A 17,242-nucleotide genomic window follows, 5' to 3' on the forward strand; every position below is an offset into this window, starting at 1 on the left:
AAGAGCTTCACAGGCAAGGTTATTGCTGCTAGTAAGAGCACCTAAATCAACAATTTATCAGATCACCAACAACTTCAAGGAGAGAGGTTCAATAGTTGTGAAGAAGACATCAAGGGGCCCAAGAAAGTCCAGCAAGCGCCAGGACCGTCTCCTAATGTTGATTCAGCTGTGGGATTTGAGCACTACCAGGCAGCTTGCTCAGGAATGGCAGCAGGCAGGTGTGAGTGCATCTGCATGCACAGTGAGGCAAAGACTTTTGGAGAATGACCTGGTGTCAAGAAGGCCAGCAAAGAAGTCATTTCTCTCCAGGACAACAAAACATTAGGGACAGACTGATATTCTGCAAAATTTACAGGAATTGGACTTCTGAGGACTGGGGTAAAGTAATTTTTTCTGATGAATCCCCTTTGATTGTTTGGGGCATCTGGAAAAACGCTTGACCGGAGAAGTAAAGTGACCAAGTCCTGGGTCATGCCAACAGTAAAGCATCCCGAGTCCATTCATGTGTGGGGTTGCTTCTCAGCCAAGGGAGTGGGTCCGCTCACAATTTTGCATAAGAACACATCTATGAATAAAGAATGGTACCAAAACATCCTCCAAGAGCAACTTCTCTTAACCATCTAAGAACAGTTTGGTGACGACCAATGCCTTTTCCAGCATGATTGAGCACCTTGCCATAAGGCAAAAGTAATAACTAAATGGCTCGGGGGATCAAAACATTTACATTTTGGGTCCTTGGCTAGGAAACTCCCCAGACTTTAATGTCATTGAGAACTTGTGGTCAATCCTCAAGAGGTGGGTGGACAAACCCACCAATTCTGACATACTCCAAGCATTGATTAGGCAAGAATTGGTTACAATCAGTCAATATGTGGCCCAGAAGTTAATTGACAGCATGTCAGGGCAAATTGCAGAGGTCTTCAAAAAGAAGGATCAACACTGCAAATATTGACTCTGCATTAACTTAATGTGATTGTCAATAAAAGCCTTTGACACATGAAATGCTTGTAATTTTACTTCAGTATACCATAGCAACATCTGACGAAAAAGGTCTAAAAACACTGAAGCAGCAAACTTTGTGAAAACCAGTACTTGTGTAATTCTCAAAACTTTTGGCCATGACTATGCTGTGTGGCCAATGAGTTCTCTGAGGCCCTGGCCAGCAATTTTCAGTAACAAATGCTGCATCCCAAAGTAAAACAAAACCTCCGTAAGCTGGCCAGGCAGTTGCAACAGGGAGTTCGATTAGGTGAGATCCATCAGGCTTTGGTGTAGTTACATGGCTGACCCAATGGAGGTAAGAATAGCTTTTAGCCCATTCAAACTCCTATCAGTAAGGTCCTTAAAGGGATTGTTTAACAAACCTGTGGTCTCTTTATGTATAGTAGGGGCTATAGTCTATTTGCAAAAACCCAGCTGGCGGATTTCATTCTACCTGAAACAAGGTAGACAGAGTCTGATTGTGGGAAAATAAAGTCATATGAGTGGCAATGTGACAAAGCATTGCTGGCACAGCTAGTTTAGGTATGGTGGTAACATTGCATCTTTGGAAATAAAAGGATCCTAAAAAGTCCCTCCTCTAGTGAGAGAGATGTCACTGGGCTGATCCTCCTTCCTTATTCTAAAAGGGAAGAAGAGTCAGACAACCTGTCTGAATCCTGTTGTAGTGTCACAACTGCAGTCAACAAATTTGGCCCATTCCTGTTCCGAAGTTGAGGCAGAGGACATGTCCTCTATGCGGTCTATTTGTACTATGGGCAGAGCATAGATGCCAACACATAGGCCGATGTGAAAACAATCGTGAGGTGTTCCAGCTTCTGCCATCACGTATGCTTTAATAAGGCCCTTGGGAAGAGGATCTGTTCTGATTATACACAAAAGGTTCTATATCTCTATATATTTTTCTGAAGTTAATTAGAAGAAATGTATTATGCAAAACAAAGGCATAGTTATGCCACGCTGGGGTGATTCTTTAGCTCCTCTGAAGTGCTAGGTGACACCCCTCCCCTAAAAACACCCTTCAGTTGCTGAGGGCATGCATGGCACCTGCTCACCATGGTAAATGGGGAATATACCTCCCAAATTCCCGTGAGTCGGGTTGATGCCTGCAATCAGGACTGTCAAGAGATATAGGGTTGCTTGTCCCACAAGTTTCGAAGGAAGAAAGAAACCCAAGCTCTCCTGCAGTAAAACTTATAACAAAAACCATCCTCCAAATAGGAGAAGGGGTATCTAGATATTATAAATATCCCAAAACATCATGTTTCTGTGGATCCATTGCATCTTACACAGAGGGGTATCCAACTAGGGTTCTGAGACTGAAACACTTGGGTGGGATCAACTCCTGCCTCTCATCACCACTTAAGATGAAATTGTGATAAGCGAAGACCTTTTATGTAAAATGACATAGACAGGAGTCCCAGCTGAAGTATCCAGCTCTCTGGTTGGAAGCATTACTCTAGGAGGCCCTTTTTTCGCTTGCTCTGCTTAAAAAAAAACCCAGCTGTGTCAGAGTGAGTGGCCTGATCCAGAATTATACGAAAAAAGACTTGGATACTGCCCCTCCCACTCCATCCCTCCACACTAGCAGGGGACACCCTCTCCCCTGTTCATGTTGAGGTAGAAGGAAGTGGCTGTTCATGGGGACAAGAGAGCCGCACCTGCTTAGTTTTAGGGCAATTGGAGAGAGGCAGAAACAAATGGCAGAGGGTGCAGCCACATTCATTTTACTGCTCTAGGTGTCTGGTAACCAGCTCAAAACAATCACCTGACATAGAAAAGGAAAAACACAACACTGCTCTGTCTGGAATAGGGAATATAGTAAGGATTAGAGGCCTTGTCAGTTCCAACCAGGTGCTTAGATCGTACGAGTCTGGCCCCGGAGCCGAAGAAAAAAAACATCTAGTCTCTGCCCCCAGTGTAAACTGAAGTCCATGTGAACAACAAAGATGTGCAGGAACAAGGAACAAAATGATTTCGATGCCTTTAATACTTTTGAGAGATTTTTTTACATTCACAATTATCTGATCTGAGTGAGCCTTAAAAGCTCAAAGACAGTTAACACTTAGTAATGACAATCAGAAAAACTGATGTAATTGTGCATTACACATCTGTTTCAAAGGCACGAATATTTACAAGTTACTTGGATTAAAATGCATGTACTTATTTTTTGGGTTAAAAATGTAGATCAAGTGTGATTTGTTCCTATCCCAATTCCAATCTTAAATTCTGTGTTGCGATTTTCAACATTGGTGTGTCTGTTTGAGACGGATACCAGTGTTCATGCTGTTGCAAAAATGAACAATACCTTACACTGTTTTATTTTTCATTTATTTGCATACACTGGCAGAACATTATTCCTGAAATATACATTATATTTATATACACACACATATAGATCAGGCTCTAGGAGTAATGATCACTGGAAAAGTAAAAGCATTGGTCTTCAGTTGTGTCACTCATTCTGTGCAAAACTAAAGTCAACATATGTTTAACATTCTTTCACAACACACATTGCATGCAGGACTTCTTGCACACATATTGTGCTTATTTTAAAGCAATGGCCGGCAACAGAATTGTCTTCACTCATAGCTCAACATCCTTCAATAACTCTTGGTTGTCTGAGGCTGGAATGTTAAATATAAGGTTGCCTTGCTGGGATTTAGAAGCTGTGGGGATATAGTTCATACTTACTCCCTTTTCCTACACTCAGACATTCTCTCTTTCAACAACATCTCTGGACCATGTATAATGTTCAAAAGGAGCTGCTAAAGTCATAGAAAACATCACTATAAAGTAGAAAACTGAGCAGGCATGGTAAGAAAAAAGAACAAAGTGGGTTGGCGGGATTAGAGGACACAAATTTTTATCCTCTATCTAGAACTTTTATACAATCAACATAAATGGAATGCAAGAGGAAGGCCAGGGTTTGGCTGGTCCTAGTAAATACTCCTATTGTACCAGTCAAGTATGGGAGCAATGCGATAATCAGTTTGCAATGTCCTTTATACACCATGTTGGTGGCCCAGGTCCATCTTACTGGTGTGTTTTTTTTTGTTTTAGAATAATAAGGTATGTGCTCTATGACTAGTACCCAATGAATGTCTGACTAGCTTTATTCTAAAGAAATAGACAAAATAATAGATGAGTTTTATCTTATTCTACAAGTCAGAGGTGCAGTTGCCAAACATATATACAGGTTACTTTTACAGTCTATTTTAATTGGAATGGCATGGCTCAACAGTTCACATATTACATTTTATAGTGCACCTCATAGACCACTCTCTTCCAAACTGAATCATTCCATTGTTGGGAATAGCTGAGATGAAGTAGATAGGGTTAAAATAAAAATAAATAAGAGCCTGTGCCATTTACAGAATAAAATCAGGACAATTCAATACATGAATATATTAAAACACCTACGTGTGGTTGTATATTTGACAATAAGAAAGAGAAACAGAACATATCAAGTGTGTTCGATATAGGAATAGTCAAAAAACCACTACCAAAACACACATAAAAATATAGGTGATTGTATGTGAATACGCATCGTTAATCATGTGTATATTAGAATAAAACTTGTCATTTTCCTATACATTCTTTTGAATAAGCTCATGCATGGATCAGTGGTCCTATGTGTGTACCATTAAAGGAGTTTTCCCCACACGTGACCTCCCTTACAGTGTATGGCCTAAGCGTACTAGTACATTGATGGTCCCTCCTGCGAGACATCCACCATTATACCCATATAGCTGCTCTTAGTCCTCATTTGTACTGGAGACCACTGACGTTACAGACTCAAATGACAGTCAGTTTCTTACTGAAAAAAAGCTGTGGCCAATCAGGAGCTGGCAGGCATTCGAGTCAGTCTGGTGGATCTATCCTGTTGTACAGTTCTGTAATCGCCGTACAGCCTATTCTTAGTTTGGACATTACCTATTGAGAATCTCAGCATAATGTATCTTATACGAGTTAAGTATGTCTGTTTGAATGAACCCTTAAAAAAAAGTAGAAGGTGTAGGAGTAGGCTCTTACAATTTCTACTCAGTTCCTCTCCTGTTTTAGACCTGAACAAATGTATTTACAATCATAGCAGCTAAATCAACGCATGTAATATTTGGTCATATCATGTTTGTTTATTGCCTATTTTGTTTCCAATTCTTCCGCTTTCAAATATTTAGGTGAACACTTTATAGACTGCAGTGCAAAAGAATGCTGCCGAAAACTCAAAGTTGATATAGATTAAAAATAGAAAATAAAATCATTACATCACAGTTCACAGTAGTTGGCTGACTAAAGACACTGGATGGAGAAGCATTAGACCTTCACTCATGGTATAGGAGGTTTTTCCTTAATCACTGTAGAGTACAACTAGCAAATGTCATTTTGCATGTGTGAACTCCTCCCTTTTGTCAGCAAATAAGAAAGCATCTTAGTTGTCATTCAAATTAAAGCAATTCAATTATTTTTTTTTCTAATGTAGCAATGGTTGTGTCCAGAAATGGATACAGTGATAAACAGTGTATATGATAGTCTGATTATCCATCTGCACTTATCATGGAGCATTGCATTAGGAAAGATATCTGCATAAGCACTCAATTTTTACACAATATTATATAGCCAGGTGTTTTCAGCACCATAATGAGTATTAACTTTCCCAACATGTTCTGCCATGCAGTAGATGAATCATCCGTCGGCCAGCGGGTGGAGATCCTACTAGAATGTCCTCTTCAGTATTTATTAATCCCAAATATCCTAACGCCATGGAACTGAGGGAGTTTTGGAAGGAGGACACTAAGCAGTGATAATGTGTTGATAAGGAAATGGATAGCATCGTACTTGGTGTAAAAGCTTGCAAGGATATATCTGCAGGAGAACAAAAACATAGACTATAATTTTTTGTAAAAGTCATGTCCAGTAACATCAAAAAATAATTAAAGCTATTCCTTATTCCAGATAAATTTGCTTAATACAGACCTTAGATGGAGGTCTGGAAGTAAAGTAACCCACTCATCATTATTAACAGATTCGTAAAGCAGAATCTACAGTACAGTGTGCGAGTGATATTTAAAAGAGGGATATACAGGGAAAACAAACAGCATAGAGGGCCCTGCTCATAAGAGAGTTTACATACTACTTGGAAGAGGGCACAGCTGCAACAAGAGGAAGAAGTGTAGCTCAGAGTAGGGATTGGTACAGTTGTGTGATTAGGGTAAGCACATTAGGGTAAGAGTGTTTAAAGACTTGAAGTCTGGGAGAGTCTGATCGGATGTGGCAGGAAATCAGCATGGGAGAAATTTTGTAGGCGGGAGTAAGAGGGTACCAGTATTTTAAATAGGAGATGTATGAATGGGGTGGTGTTGAAGGCTTTGTACGTAAGGCTTAGTAATTTGAATTGGATCCTGGAGGACACAGAGCTACTGTAGAGATTTGTAGAGTGATTCGGAAAACGTGAAGCAGTGAGAGGAAAGATCAGTCTTGTAGCAGCATTTAGGATGGACTTAAGTGTGGATATATGGCTGAGAGGAATGCCAGACAAGTGGCAATAGTCAAGGCAGGAGATGAGATAATGAATAAGAGTTTTGGTAGCATCTTGGATAAGAAAAGGGGGCGTATTCTGGCAGTATTTCTAACATGGAAGCAACAGGACTGGGAGAGAGACTGGATGGGAGAAAAAACAAAAACAGAGGGTGGAGTCAAGCGTGACGCATTGCGTTTGGGAGAGTTAGGAAATTGAAATGTTCTGAAACACTGAGGATAAAGCTAAAATTTTCATCCAAAGCAGTTACTCGCCTATGGCAACCACAGGTGGGAACACCTGACCTAGAGATTTCAGCACCGTACTACACTTACTAAACGCTGACGTGGATTAACATCAGGTTAATCGGTAGCCAATCTACCCCAACCCAGGTGCTCCTAAACCTCACTTATGTACTCTTTCAGAAACCATTTTAAATTAAAACTTTTACGTTGTATACTGAGGCTCTTAAGTGTCACATTACAAACACAACCAGCTGCTGACTTCATGTAACAGGAGAAGCTAATAGGACCAAAAGAGGCCAATCACTTTAATGATGCTACAACTCTACAAATACACCTTTAAAATGGCCAACTGAACACAAAGTGTTCTTGCTTAAATTTTGCATATGAAATGTAATTCTTACCCTTACCTTATCATGTCATTTTTAATGGAGAAGTTGTGTGTCCTTGCAAAAGACATATCCTACAACTTTCAGCAAATAGTTAAATGGCTGTTGGCACGAGTCACACAGTTTAAAACAAAATGGAGCATGGCCATTTGATTCTTCAGCAACTAATATATACAGCATCAAACTGAATTGAAGACATTAAATTGCTTAGAATTGTTAATTTGAGCTTCACAGCACAACTTAACCTTTATTACCCATTCCAAAGTGATAGAAGAGATAGCAGCTTGGATCGCATTAGTGCCATAAAAAAAAAGTCATTTTTTTTTTTAGTTGTGCAATTCAATTTCTTGCAACTGATAACAATATCAGTGTTTTTTTTTTTTTGTTTTTTTTATGTCTTGGGCCTTTTTGTCTGGTGGAATACAAAATCAGAGATAGGATACTATTTTCAATAAATAAATACTTACAAAACAATTGGGGTTATGGTGAGAAACTTGCGAGAAGAGGTGAACTGGATACCGTAGTCCATCTGCTCCCAGTGAGTGAGGAGTCGTGCTTTACCCTGATCAGGGGTCTCAAATGGAGTACCTTTTACAGTGTGCAGGAAAAGGTACATTACCTGGAGGGGTAAGTCATGCAGAAAAGGTGAACATAATTATTGTGATAGATGAGTCTAGGGAAAGCAATAAAAAAAAGCAAACAAACAAAAACATCCATTCAGTAATTATCCCAAGAAGTGGCTAAAACTAAAGTGCGATGATTCCAAATGAAAAAGTCCAACACATATATTTTACCAATCAAAAAAATTGATAAGATCAACTATAATTCTACACTTATGCTATCACACCTTTCTAAAACGAACATGGTTATAGAATTTGCTATGGTGATTTAGTCTAATCAATGAAGCCAATAATTATCACTTGCACACCATAAAGTTGAAGTATAAATATGTCCTGCTAGGGGTAGTTGAGAGGAAATATTTGCATTCTGTCAGAGATACCATTAATATTTCTGTGTCTAGGGAGTTTTAGTCTACGACAGCATCTACAACTTTGATTATCAACGAGCAATAAAAATGTACTTTTTAAAACGGAGGACAAACCACAATCGGAAAGCTAGAAAGTGCAATTTGGCAAAATTATGTTGAGCTGCAAATTTAAAATGTGTGGACAGATTTGAGATTCAGAAAAGGGGCGAATCCCAGCTCAACTGTAAATCATAGCATTAAAAATAATACTGCCCAGTATTTGGACGACACTTGCAAAAAGTGTCAGCATTTCCCTGCATGCAAAAACTATTGCATTTGGAGCTCTTGCATCACATTATTATTTATCTAGATGCAAATATGTTTTTTCTTCTCAAGTCCAAATGAGACCCAAAGAGTCTGTTTGGCAAAAGTAGCCCCTATCATGTCCAATAATTTGGCAGATAAAAATACACTCTAGCAGAATGTACGTCTAACACCTAACTGGCATTAGATGCTTGGACTGAACAGTGTTATATTCAGTTGAAATCCGATGACAGTGGGTCTGTGAGGTGCCGACCATAGACAGAGGACTGACACAAAGGACACAAAGAACCGACAGGAAATATAAGTGCTAGAAAGTGTATAAACCTTCTGGTTTATGTTGGACATGCAACCCCAATTTTCTTTATATCATGGCAATGCTTATCTGTCAAACCATACAAAGGGCCAGTGCTGAAAAAAATAAACTAATAGTACTGCACAATAACAAGGATGCATTTAGTCTAAAAATGGTGTATGCTACAGGTATACTTCATCATCATCAACATTTATTTATATAGCACCAGCAAATTCCATAGCGCTTTACAATTGGGAACAAACATTAATAAAACAATACTGGGTAAAACATACAGATATATACTTAGAGTGTTCTAGGAATTGGATTACGAAGACATTTAGGTAAACAAAACATTTTATTGAAGCCAGCGGATACACTGCAATGTGTGACTGAACAAGATAAATAGAAAGCGTACTGAATAAAAATATTATTTAATTTTAAAAGTGTACCTGTCATCTATGCTGAGTTAAGGCAGATAATTTGTTGGCTGAACCAAAATTCAGTCCATCAATTCACTAGGAGCTAGTGACTTAACAGAAGAAACAAAAACCCTCAAGCCTCAGTTAATTGATAGACTGCATTCACATAAATATTGCTTCAGACCACAAGGTACACTTTAACCCCTTAGTGCGTAACTATACGCCCAGACATGCAGTGCAGCCTGATGTAACCCAGGCAGTGTGCTGGTTCCCGTTTTACAGCCAGGAACCATAATTAGTAGTTCTCAGTCATTTGAATGCTCCTGCACATCATTCAATATAACATGCTATGCATGCAAATAACTGCCCCATTTATTCCAGGCACCTCAGTGAGGTCATCAGCGGGATATTCATAGAGGATGGAGAATCCCTGGGTCATGCAAGACCCAGAGAGGATGTATGGACTATAGCCTTATATTAGTACATATCAACACTGACATGTAAGCTGTTATTGGATGTAAATACCTGCAAATTGTATTAAAAAAGTAGGGGAAGAAGTAGAAGAAAAACAAACAGAATTTATATACATTTACTACATACTTTAGTTAGCAGTCTCGAATAAAGAAAATATTATCTTGCCCTATAAATTAAGAAGTAGCATATATATTTATAATACTGCAGGGTTTCACTAAGTGTGTAAAACTGACAAGGTTAGAAACCACAGCTAAGCACATTTATTCCAAATTTTGGCAATTTTTCCATGTAAAATATACAAAATAAATAAATGTATATTTATAACAATGAGCTACCAAACGAAAGTACAAATTATCCAAATACCTAACCCATGACCAGGGTAGACTACAGAAAAAAGGGTATTTCTGAGGAAAGTAATTTAAGGAGCAAATTTTAAAAATAGGGTCAGGTGATATGGTCCTGACATTGTTAAATATTTCAACAGACGTAAAATATTGATAACACAAAAATGGAAACAAAACTAGATATAATTTTAAAAAACCAAAAACTTTACACACAATTTAGGAGTTAATAAATGCCAATATTTGTTTATATTTGGTCTTAAAAAAATGTAAGAGGGGAAGGGAGCATGCAGCTGTAGTCAGCCATAACAGTGTAAACTTCCCATCCATAATTCCAGTACTTTTAGAGTCCAAAGATAGAGAGCTACTCCCAAACCTTTTCCATAGTTATCTATACTTATTAAATTAGCACCAAAAGTATGTTAGAACAACTTACAAGATTGTGAATGACATTAGTCAGGGTCCAGACAACAGGAACGCTGAAGAAAGGAAAACTCAGGAGGATTATGTGAAGGAAACCCACTAGAATAATGTAGGCCAGCCATATTCCTCGGCTGTTCAACACCCGTGTGTTGGGGTTCACCTCGCTATGCGCCACCCCAACATTCATCCTAAAAGACAATTTATTATTGTTATCATTATTGTTAACATGGCATGTTAAGCCGTTTGCTAAAATATAATTTCCTATTTAAAGATAAAGATTGACACTTACAGTAGAGGACAATTTTATTAATTAATCACTTTAAAGAGAAAACATGACAACGCCAACCGGCAGTATGTCATATTAGACATTTTTGAAAAGTGCAGTACTAAACCTACTTCTCCAGGCAGTAATATGCTGAGCATAGTATCAATTACACAGGAAAACATCCCATTTAAAACATGAAGAGTTTAGTCTGGATCTAACCAAAAGACTCTTTTGGTTAGATCCAGACTAAACTCTTCATCTTTTGAAAAGAGCCTATGTGATGGAAAATAAACATTCATGAGGAAGTTAATAGACAACGCATGCAATCTGGTCATGGGATCAGAGTTATTGTTTAAAGGAACCTTTGTATCTATAAATCTTTACAAGGACAATGAACATAACTATTATACAAGTATATAGCTAGCTATAACACTGCTCCTATTCAGTACAGACACAACATGAAACGCAGCGTTAGTAATTATGATCTCGCCCTGATAATACAGGTCGAACATACAACGCAGAGCGCACATCCCCAGTGTGGCCATGACTGGGAGTCTTTACTGCGACCACTTACTGGGTGCACTGCAGGAAGCAGCCATATTGCAGGATCTACGCCATCAATAAAATGCATCCCTATAAGCTAGAGCCCTGCGTAAGTTCCTCATAGCCCCTGTGTATTATAAGTATTGCGGCTGACATATGCCTATATCCCCTGCAGACCACGTCAGTGACAATCACCTGTCGCTAGGACCTCCGCCTGACACCGGTCTCCAGGAAACGCCGCCACTTCCGCTAGGCAGACAACTGTGGGCGGGGTCACGATGACGTCTATCCGCCTCTGTAAGGCGGCTTTGTCTTGTGATACAAGAGACGGCACTGGCTACGTGACGTTCATTTGATGCGCAACTCTCCTGATATGTTTCATTCGTCCATGGATTGATTACGTCACATCTCACTGATTGGCTCAGAGCCAAAACCGAATACCCAGTCATCGTATTGTACTGATCAGCTGACCTGCCACTCACATACATGTCCCGCCCATTGTTTCTGTGAGTTATGGTTAATAGTTTTTAGTTATTCATTAAACGCTTTCTTCCTGTAAGAATACAGAGCGCTTCTACTCCAGCTCGCCCGGTGTCCCGCTCTCATAGAAACGGGAAGTCCTGGAATCAAAACTCCCGCGCTTCGTTGTAGACTTGACGTCACGTGTGCGACCGACCAATAGCTGCGTCTCTTGCCGAGTGAGCGTGCCACAGACGAGGGGGAGCTACCAAGATGGCGGACACTGTGGAGATTCACAAGCTAAAGGTAAGTACCAACAGCAACGAAAGAGAGTGGTGGCTCCAGAGTTGGGAGACGATATTCGGTTTCCTTCAATACAGCCTCAGTGCCATTATACTGTCTGCTCTTGTGGCCGCCTGCACTGTCCCAAACCCTTGGATATACTTCCTAGGGACACTGTACTGATGGATAGTTATATTTAGGCTCATCTCAATGCTGACCTTAATATACATTTACTCCCATCATGATATGTTTACCCGCCATGGTTATATTATATATGTAATAGGCTTTTAGTAAATATTAAGTTATAAAACCCGAAGAGTAAGAGTTGCTAATTCTAACTGTGTATTACATGTACAGCAAGAAGTTTTACAGTAGAATTTGTTAACATTATTGAAAAATAGGGACTTTTTCAGAAGCATGGTTATATATTCTGTGACTGATCAATTGGCAACACTGCATGTGTAGAAGTTCTTTTCATTAGTAACTAGTAAATACAGTACCAGAGGATCCAGCCACTGTCACATGAAGTGGGAAAACCATAAGAGACTGAGATGTGTGTAGAAGTATTGGCTCGAGGTATAGTGAATGTATGAGTCTTCAGAATGAATTGAACATGGATACACAGATAATACAAAATAAAACATACACTTGGATAAATAATAGCTGTACCCCAAGCAGGATGGTTATGGGTGGAATTATGTGAGATAAATAAAATGCCTGCATTTAGTGATCCGAAGGTTACCACAATTCCTGTAATGCATAGCAAAGGTCTCTCTCCCATGAGCTTGGAAGATGATGCTATGTCTTGGTGTCAAGGTCAACCATGGTCTATCTTGAACATTTAATATTTAAACAATTCAGTGTATGGGATATCTTCACTATGGAACACTCCACTCTCATCAAGGTAAAAGTGCATCTCTTAGGGGATGAATGGACTAAAACCATGCCAAGAACACTTAAGACCGTAATAATAAAAACCCTAGTTGGTGAAACAAGTACTGTAGGCTTGCTTTTTTTGCAGTACGTTATCTGGTCCTCTAGTCTGGAGAATGACAGCACAATATTCATTCATTACTGTTACATTGTCACACTGATTAAAACCGCCTTCTTATAGCTATCCACATGTCCTAACGAATTTCGTTAGCATCTGTGACTCTGAAAGTAAATATTCTCTCTCAGAACGAACAAATGAATTATTCCTTTTACAACACTCTCTACATTTATTCACTCTGACATTCAGTGCTAACATCGGCTGAAAAGAGCCCGGCTCTGTAAACTCTATGGAGATCGTCAGCATGCGTGCATACACACTACATGATCGTTAGGTGATTGATCTGAAAATATTAAACGGTACGACCAACCAAATGAAACGATGATCGGCACTTTGGGACGACTTTAGATCATCGTGTCGCTATACACACTCGCACAATAGCTGACCAAACGGTCGGATGTCGGCTGATTTGTCCAATTATTGGGCAAAAATCCTGTAGTGTGTACCCAGCTTAAGCAAACGGTCGGGAATTGTGTGTACTCAGCTTAAAGGTAATTATTGAACCTATGATCGGTACTCGGGTCACTAAATTGAAAAGAAATATATGGCCAATATTAATTTTCTTCAACAATATATGAACTAACTTTTTGATGTAAGCAGTCCAGGCTCTACTCCCAATTGTAAATCCTCAACTAGCAAAAGACACAACTGTAAAATTAAAATACAAACAGCGAGAGCTGATGGTGGTCATTTTGATTTTATAATTTATATATGTACTGTGTAATTAATAGTTTTAAATCCACTTATTCCAGAACGCCTGTATTTCTTCCTGGGACCAGTATGGTACTCCTCTGTAAAGCCTGATTTCTAGAAATAAAGAGGTCAAATGTGTGCATTTACAATTGGAGTAGCAGCTGGACCACTTATGTAAATAACTTATTTCATATATTGTTGTAGTGGATGGATTTTGGTAACCTTTTTGTTAGCTGTTTATTATTGTCAAATGAAAATGAACAAATTTATCCTGTTCTCATGTATGCTAAAAGTGCAGTAGACCTACAGAGGTGAGCATTAGCCTAGTTTGTTTTATTAGTGGAACATTACAAGCTAGGTATAGAGAAGCCCCTGACTGTACTCGCTTAGAATCTTTATTATTGCCATGATAGCAGCCAATTTTCATTTTCTTGCATTTACACAGCAAGAGCCACACAAAATTAATCTTGCTCACACCTAACACAAAAAAAGCTAGTCCCCTACATTTCATTTGCCCACAATATAGACTTGTAGACAGATGCTTTGTTCCAGGCTGAATAACTTAATCAGACCCTGTCCAAAGTACACACAGGGACATTCTGAAAAATCTAAAACTTGTGGTCTGAGCTTAGAGGAAGTATCTTTAAGCAACTAGATACACTGATGGTAGCTTGTGTATTTCAGCACAGACGTAATTTATTTTAATTAAATTATTGCTTCCTTGAAATTATTAATATAGAGTTTTTGCAGTATTAAGCAGCAAAGTTCAATAACTTATGATGGTTATATGGAATTATGCACCTTGTCAGTCCTGGAATTTGCAGGTTACAAAAGTGTGTGCTTATCAGTGAACGCCTGTCAGATACTATTTGCTGTAAAACACGTAACTATTATTCCTAAGTTCCTGATTTTGTTATGTAGCTGAGTGTATGGCTGTACACTTAAAGGGTACCTCTACCTTATAACTTTTTCCACATCACACCTGCTCTTTGGAATGTACCTTGTTTCAGTGGTTGTCTCCAGACTTGCTAGAACTACAGTCCAGAGCTTACTGCTGCAGGATCTGCACTTTGGCTCTGGCAATAAGCTGTTATACCATTTTGTTGATGTTCCAGTGTACTCTCTCCTACAGGCTTTTACACATATCTTACAACATGGTTTACTGTTATATTCCATAGCAACTATAACACATACTATAATATTTTAATCATCCAGTCATGTATACCATTGTGGGACTGGTTGGTGAGATGTCACTGCTGCTCTCTGTGCATTTTTATCCTCTGAGCCAGAGATGCATCCCCTTAGGTTTTGTTTACTCTTTTAATGAGTGAAGTGCAATAAATAACAAATAACTAATGCTAGTTACACTACAGTGTTTTTTATCGGGCCAGTCAGATGATAAACGACTGATTGGCCCTATATCACAGTAGTGTGTACCCTGGAATGATGAACAATTATTGTTCCAAAGCACATGAAATTGTTGATTGAGATTTTCAAACTGACTTTATAATCTCATTTAACAATGGAGCAATGTCGTTCCAATTCTTTAGTGTGTATGCACTCACTGTCAGGATCTCCAATCGAGTTTAGAGTCATGATCATTTTTAGCCGATGGTTATGACAGATGAAGAGCACAGATCTGAAGGTAAATCTTGTAAAACATCTATAGTATGTACACATGAATCTGCATACTGATCAGAACTTTTTTTTTTTTTAATCAGTCGTTGGTAAAAAATTGTTATAGATAATGCATTGGGAGAAAATGTTCTGTAGCTGTACCTAGCCTAAACGGTATAGTGCACACCATTGTGTACTGAAATCTCAATTCGGCATTTAAGAATTTAGTGCATGCTAAAATAGAACATGCTATATTGAAAAACCGTTCCACATAAAAAGAGCTTCAAAGAAATAACATAACCACACGTTGTTTTTGACTTGCTTTAAGCCTGTATATGTGAAAGTAGCTAGAGGGGTTCTCGGGCATGGGTCACTGGTCCAAACCTCAGACAGCCGGGAACGGATTAGAGTTGGGTCTAATCTGTAGGTCACAGGGATAGAGAAGTTTCGAAGCAGGTCTTTGAAGCAAGTGATGTTTATTTGCTCACACTAGTTGAAGGTACCAGTATGCAGGTCAGATAAAAACAAGAACCATTTCCAATACAAAACAGTGCTTTTTTTTATACAGTTTTGGACACATCCTCACAGGGTAAGCCAGACCCTGAGGTCTGAGCTATTTTTAGAATTAGGATGCTATATGTTTACCCAAATGTGGAATTACATGCAAAGCTAACAATATTTACACTTATCTGTGATATTCTAAAACTTGCTGTGACTTCCTGCTTCTTGTTTTAGACACAGGGAATCTAACAGTAGATCTAATTAGACCTTCAGGTGCTGGACCCTCACATGTCAAAAGGTCTAACATGAGATTAACATGGGTCCTTTCTACAGACAGTTGCAGAATACACATTCCCAAAGAAAAATTACAGAACACCAAACAAGTAATTTCTCTACACCAAAATTCACAAGACTTCCTCAACAAGTGCTTATTGTATCAGATATATATATATATATATATATATATATATATATATATATATATATACCTCAGAAATCATGCATTTCCTCTAGCAAAGTTACAACAAAACAAATTTCCTCCCCTGGTCTCAGAAATAAAGATATTTCCTTTACCAAAATACACACAATATAAAAAATAAGTACATTTGTAATTCTATAAGTAAACGCCCTGTGCTATTTTCTTTAAATAAATTTATACTATATCTTATTTATAAGTGATCCAGTCACGTGTTTTTAGTTTTTGTTTTTTACATAAATTACTGTGGCAAACTGTAGGAAGAATGTTGGTATTTACCATTTTCCTTTATCTTAGCTTTGTGTTAGGGTTAGTATTAAAGATTTATAATTCTGCAGACTTTCCACAGTGTCTGTCATGTGACTGCCATGGCAGTCAGTCACGTGGCAGATGATGTAGTGAGCAGAGATGCTTAGAATGCTCTTCAGAGCTCTGACATTTTCCCCCTCCATCTCCCCCTGCTGCCATCACATGAGTCACATTTGTCAGCCCTCCAGAGAGACTCTTGAAATGGAGACATTGATTTGTAGAAAAAAAAGCAAAGAAAAATGATTATCAAATGGATGTTTAAAATGTATTTAACTTGCTATTTAAAGGGAAAAAAAATATTCTATGTGCTTTAAAGAGTTGCATTCTGCTTTTCTATTTTTTGTGTTAGTTGTACTAGTTTTGAGAAATGAAAGAAAATTCACAGAATACTATAGTCTTGCTGTCTATTTTAATTTACCACTCCGTACAGCTGGCTTGTGTTTTTCTAAATCAGTTATTGGTTTTAAGACTGCTGTTTCTGCTGTTATGTTTTTAGCACAGTGGTCAAGAATAGAAACAGTGCTAAAGTAGCATGCATGATTCATGTGGACAAAATGCGTCTAGTCAAGACCCACCAGAAATATAAACTGGCGTTCATAAATAAGTCTAAAATGTTGCACTCTAGTTGTAGTTGAATCTATCATTTAAAATCTAACCTT

General features: G+C 38.4%; 2 protein-coding genes across 3 annotated transcripts in view; one reads left to right on the forward strand and one right to left on the reverse strand.

The window, feature by feature from the left end:
- Nucleotides 1–3,313: 3,313 nt before the first annotated feature.
- Nucleotides 3,314–11,498, reverse strand: ORMDL2 (ORMDL sphingolipid biosynthesis regulator 2). Of its 2 annotated transcripts, none has more exons than XM_075199539.1 (4): nt 11,392–11,498; nt 10,402–10,576; nt 7,616–7,767; nt 3,314–5,865 (listed from the first exon to the last, which is right to left on the reverse strand). In XM_075199539.1, the coding sequence occupies exons 2-4, from the start codon at nt 10,573–10,575 to the stop codon at nt 5,730–5,732; spliced, it is 462 nt and encodes a 153-aa protein (XP_075055640.1). In that variant the 5' UTR covers nt 10,576; nt 11,392–11,498; the 3' UTR covers nt 3,314–5,729. The 2 variants fall into 2 exon arrangements, with proteins under 2 accessions (XP_075055640.1, XP_075055641.1); XM_075199540.1 differs by lacking the exon at nt 11,392–11,498 and adding an exon at nt 11,228–11,344.
- Nucleotides 11,499–11,575: 77 nt separating this feature from the next.
- Nucleotides 11,576–17,242, forward strand: part of SARNP (SAP domain containing ribonucleoprotein) — a 47,583-nt gene continuing 41,916 nt past the window's right edge. The window contains exon 1 of the mRNA XM_075199541.1: nt 11,576–11,961. Within this exon, the coding sequence (XP_075055642.1) occupies nt 11,929–11,961 (33 nt within the window). The 5' untranslated portion in view covers nt 11,576–11,928. The remainder of the gene's footprint in view (nt 11,962–17,242) is intronic.

The sequence above is a fragment of the Mixophyes fleayi genome, chromosome 2, assembly GCF_038048845.1.
Source record: "Mixophyes fleayi isolate aMixFle1 chromosome 2, aMixFle1.hap1, whole genome shotgun sequence".
NCBI lineage: Eukaryota > Metazoa > Chordata > Amphibia > Anura > Limnodynastidae > Mixophyes > Mixophyes fleayi.

Bases quoted from the DNA above. Each gene is read 5' to 3' on its own strand.
- ORMDL2 (XM_075199539.1), bottom strand. From the start codon at position 10,575: ATGAATGTTGGGGTGGCGCATAGCGAGGTGAACCCCAACACACGGGTG. The intron at 7,768-10,401 runs GTAAGTTGTTCT...TTACCCCTCCAG, and splicing joins CTAATGTCATTCACAATCTT to GTAATGTACCTTTTCCTGCA. The intron at 5,866-7,615 runs GTAAGTATTTAT...GTTCTCCTGCAG, and splicing joins ACCATAACCCCAATTGTTTT to ATATATCCTTGCAAGCTTTT.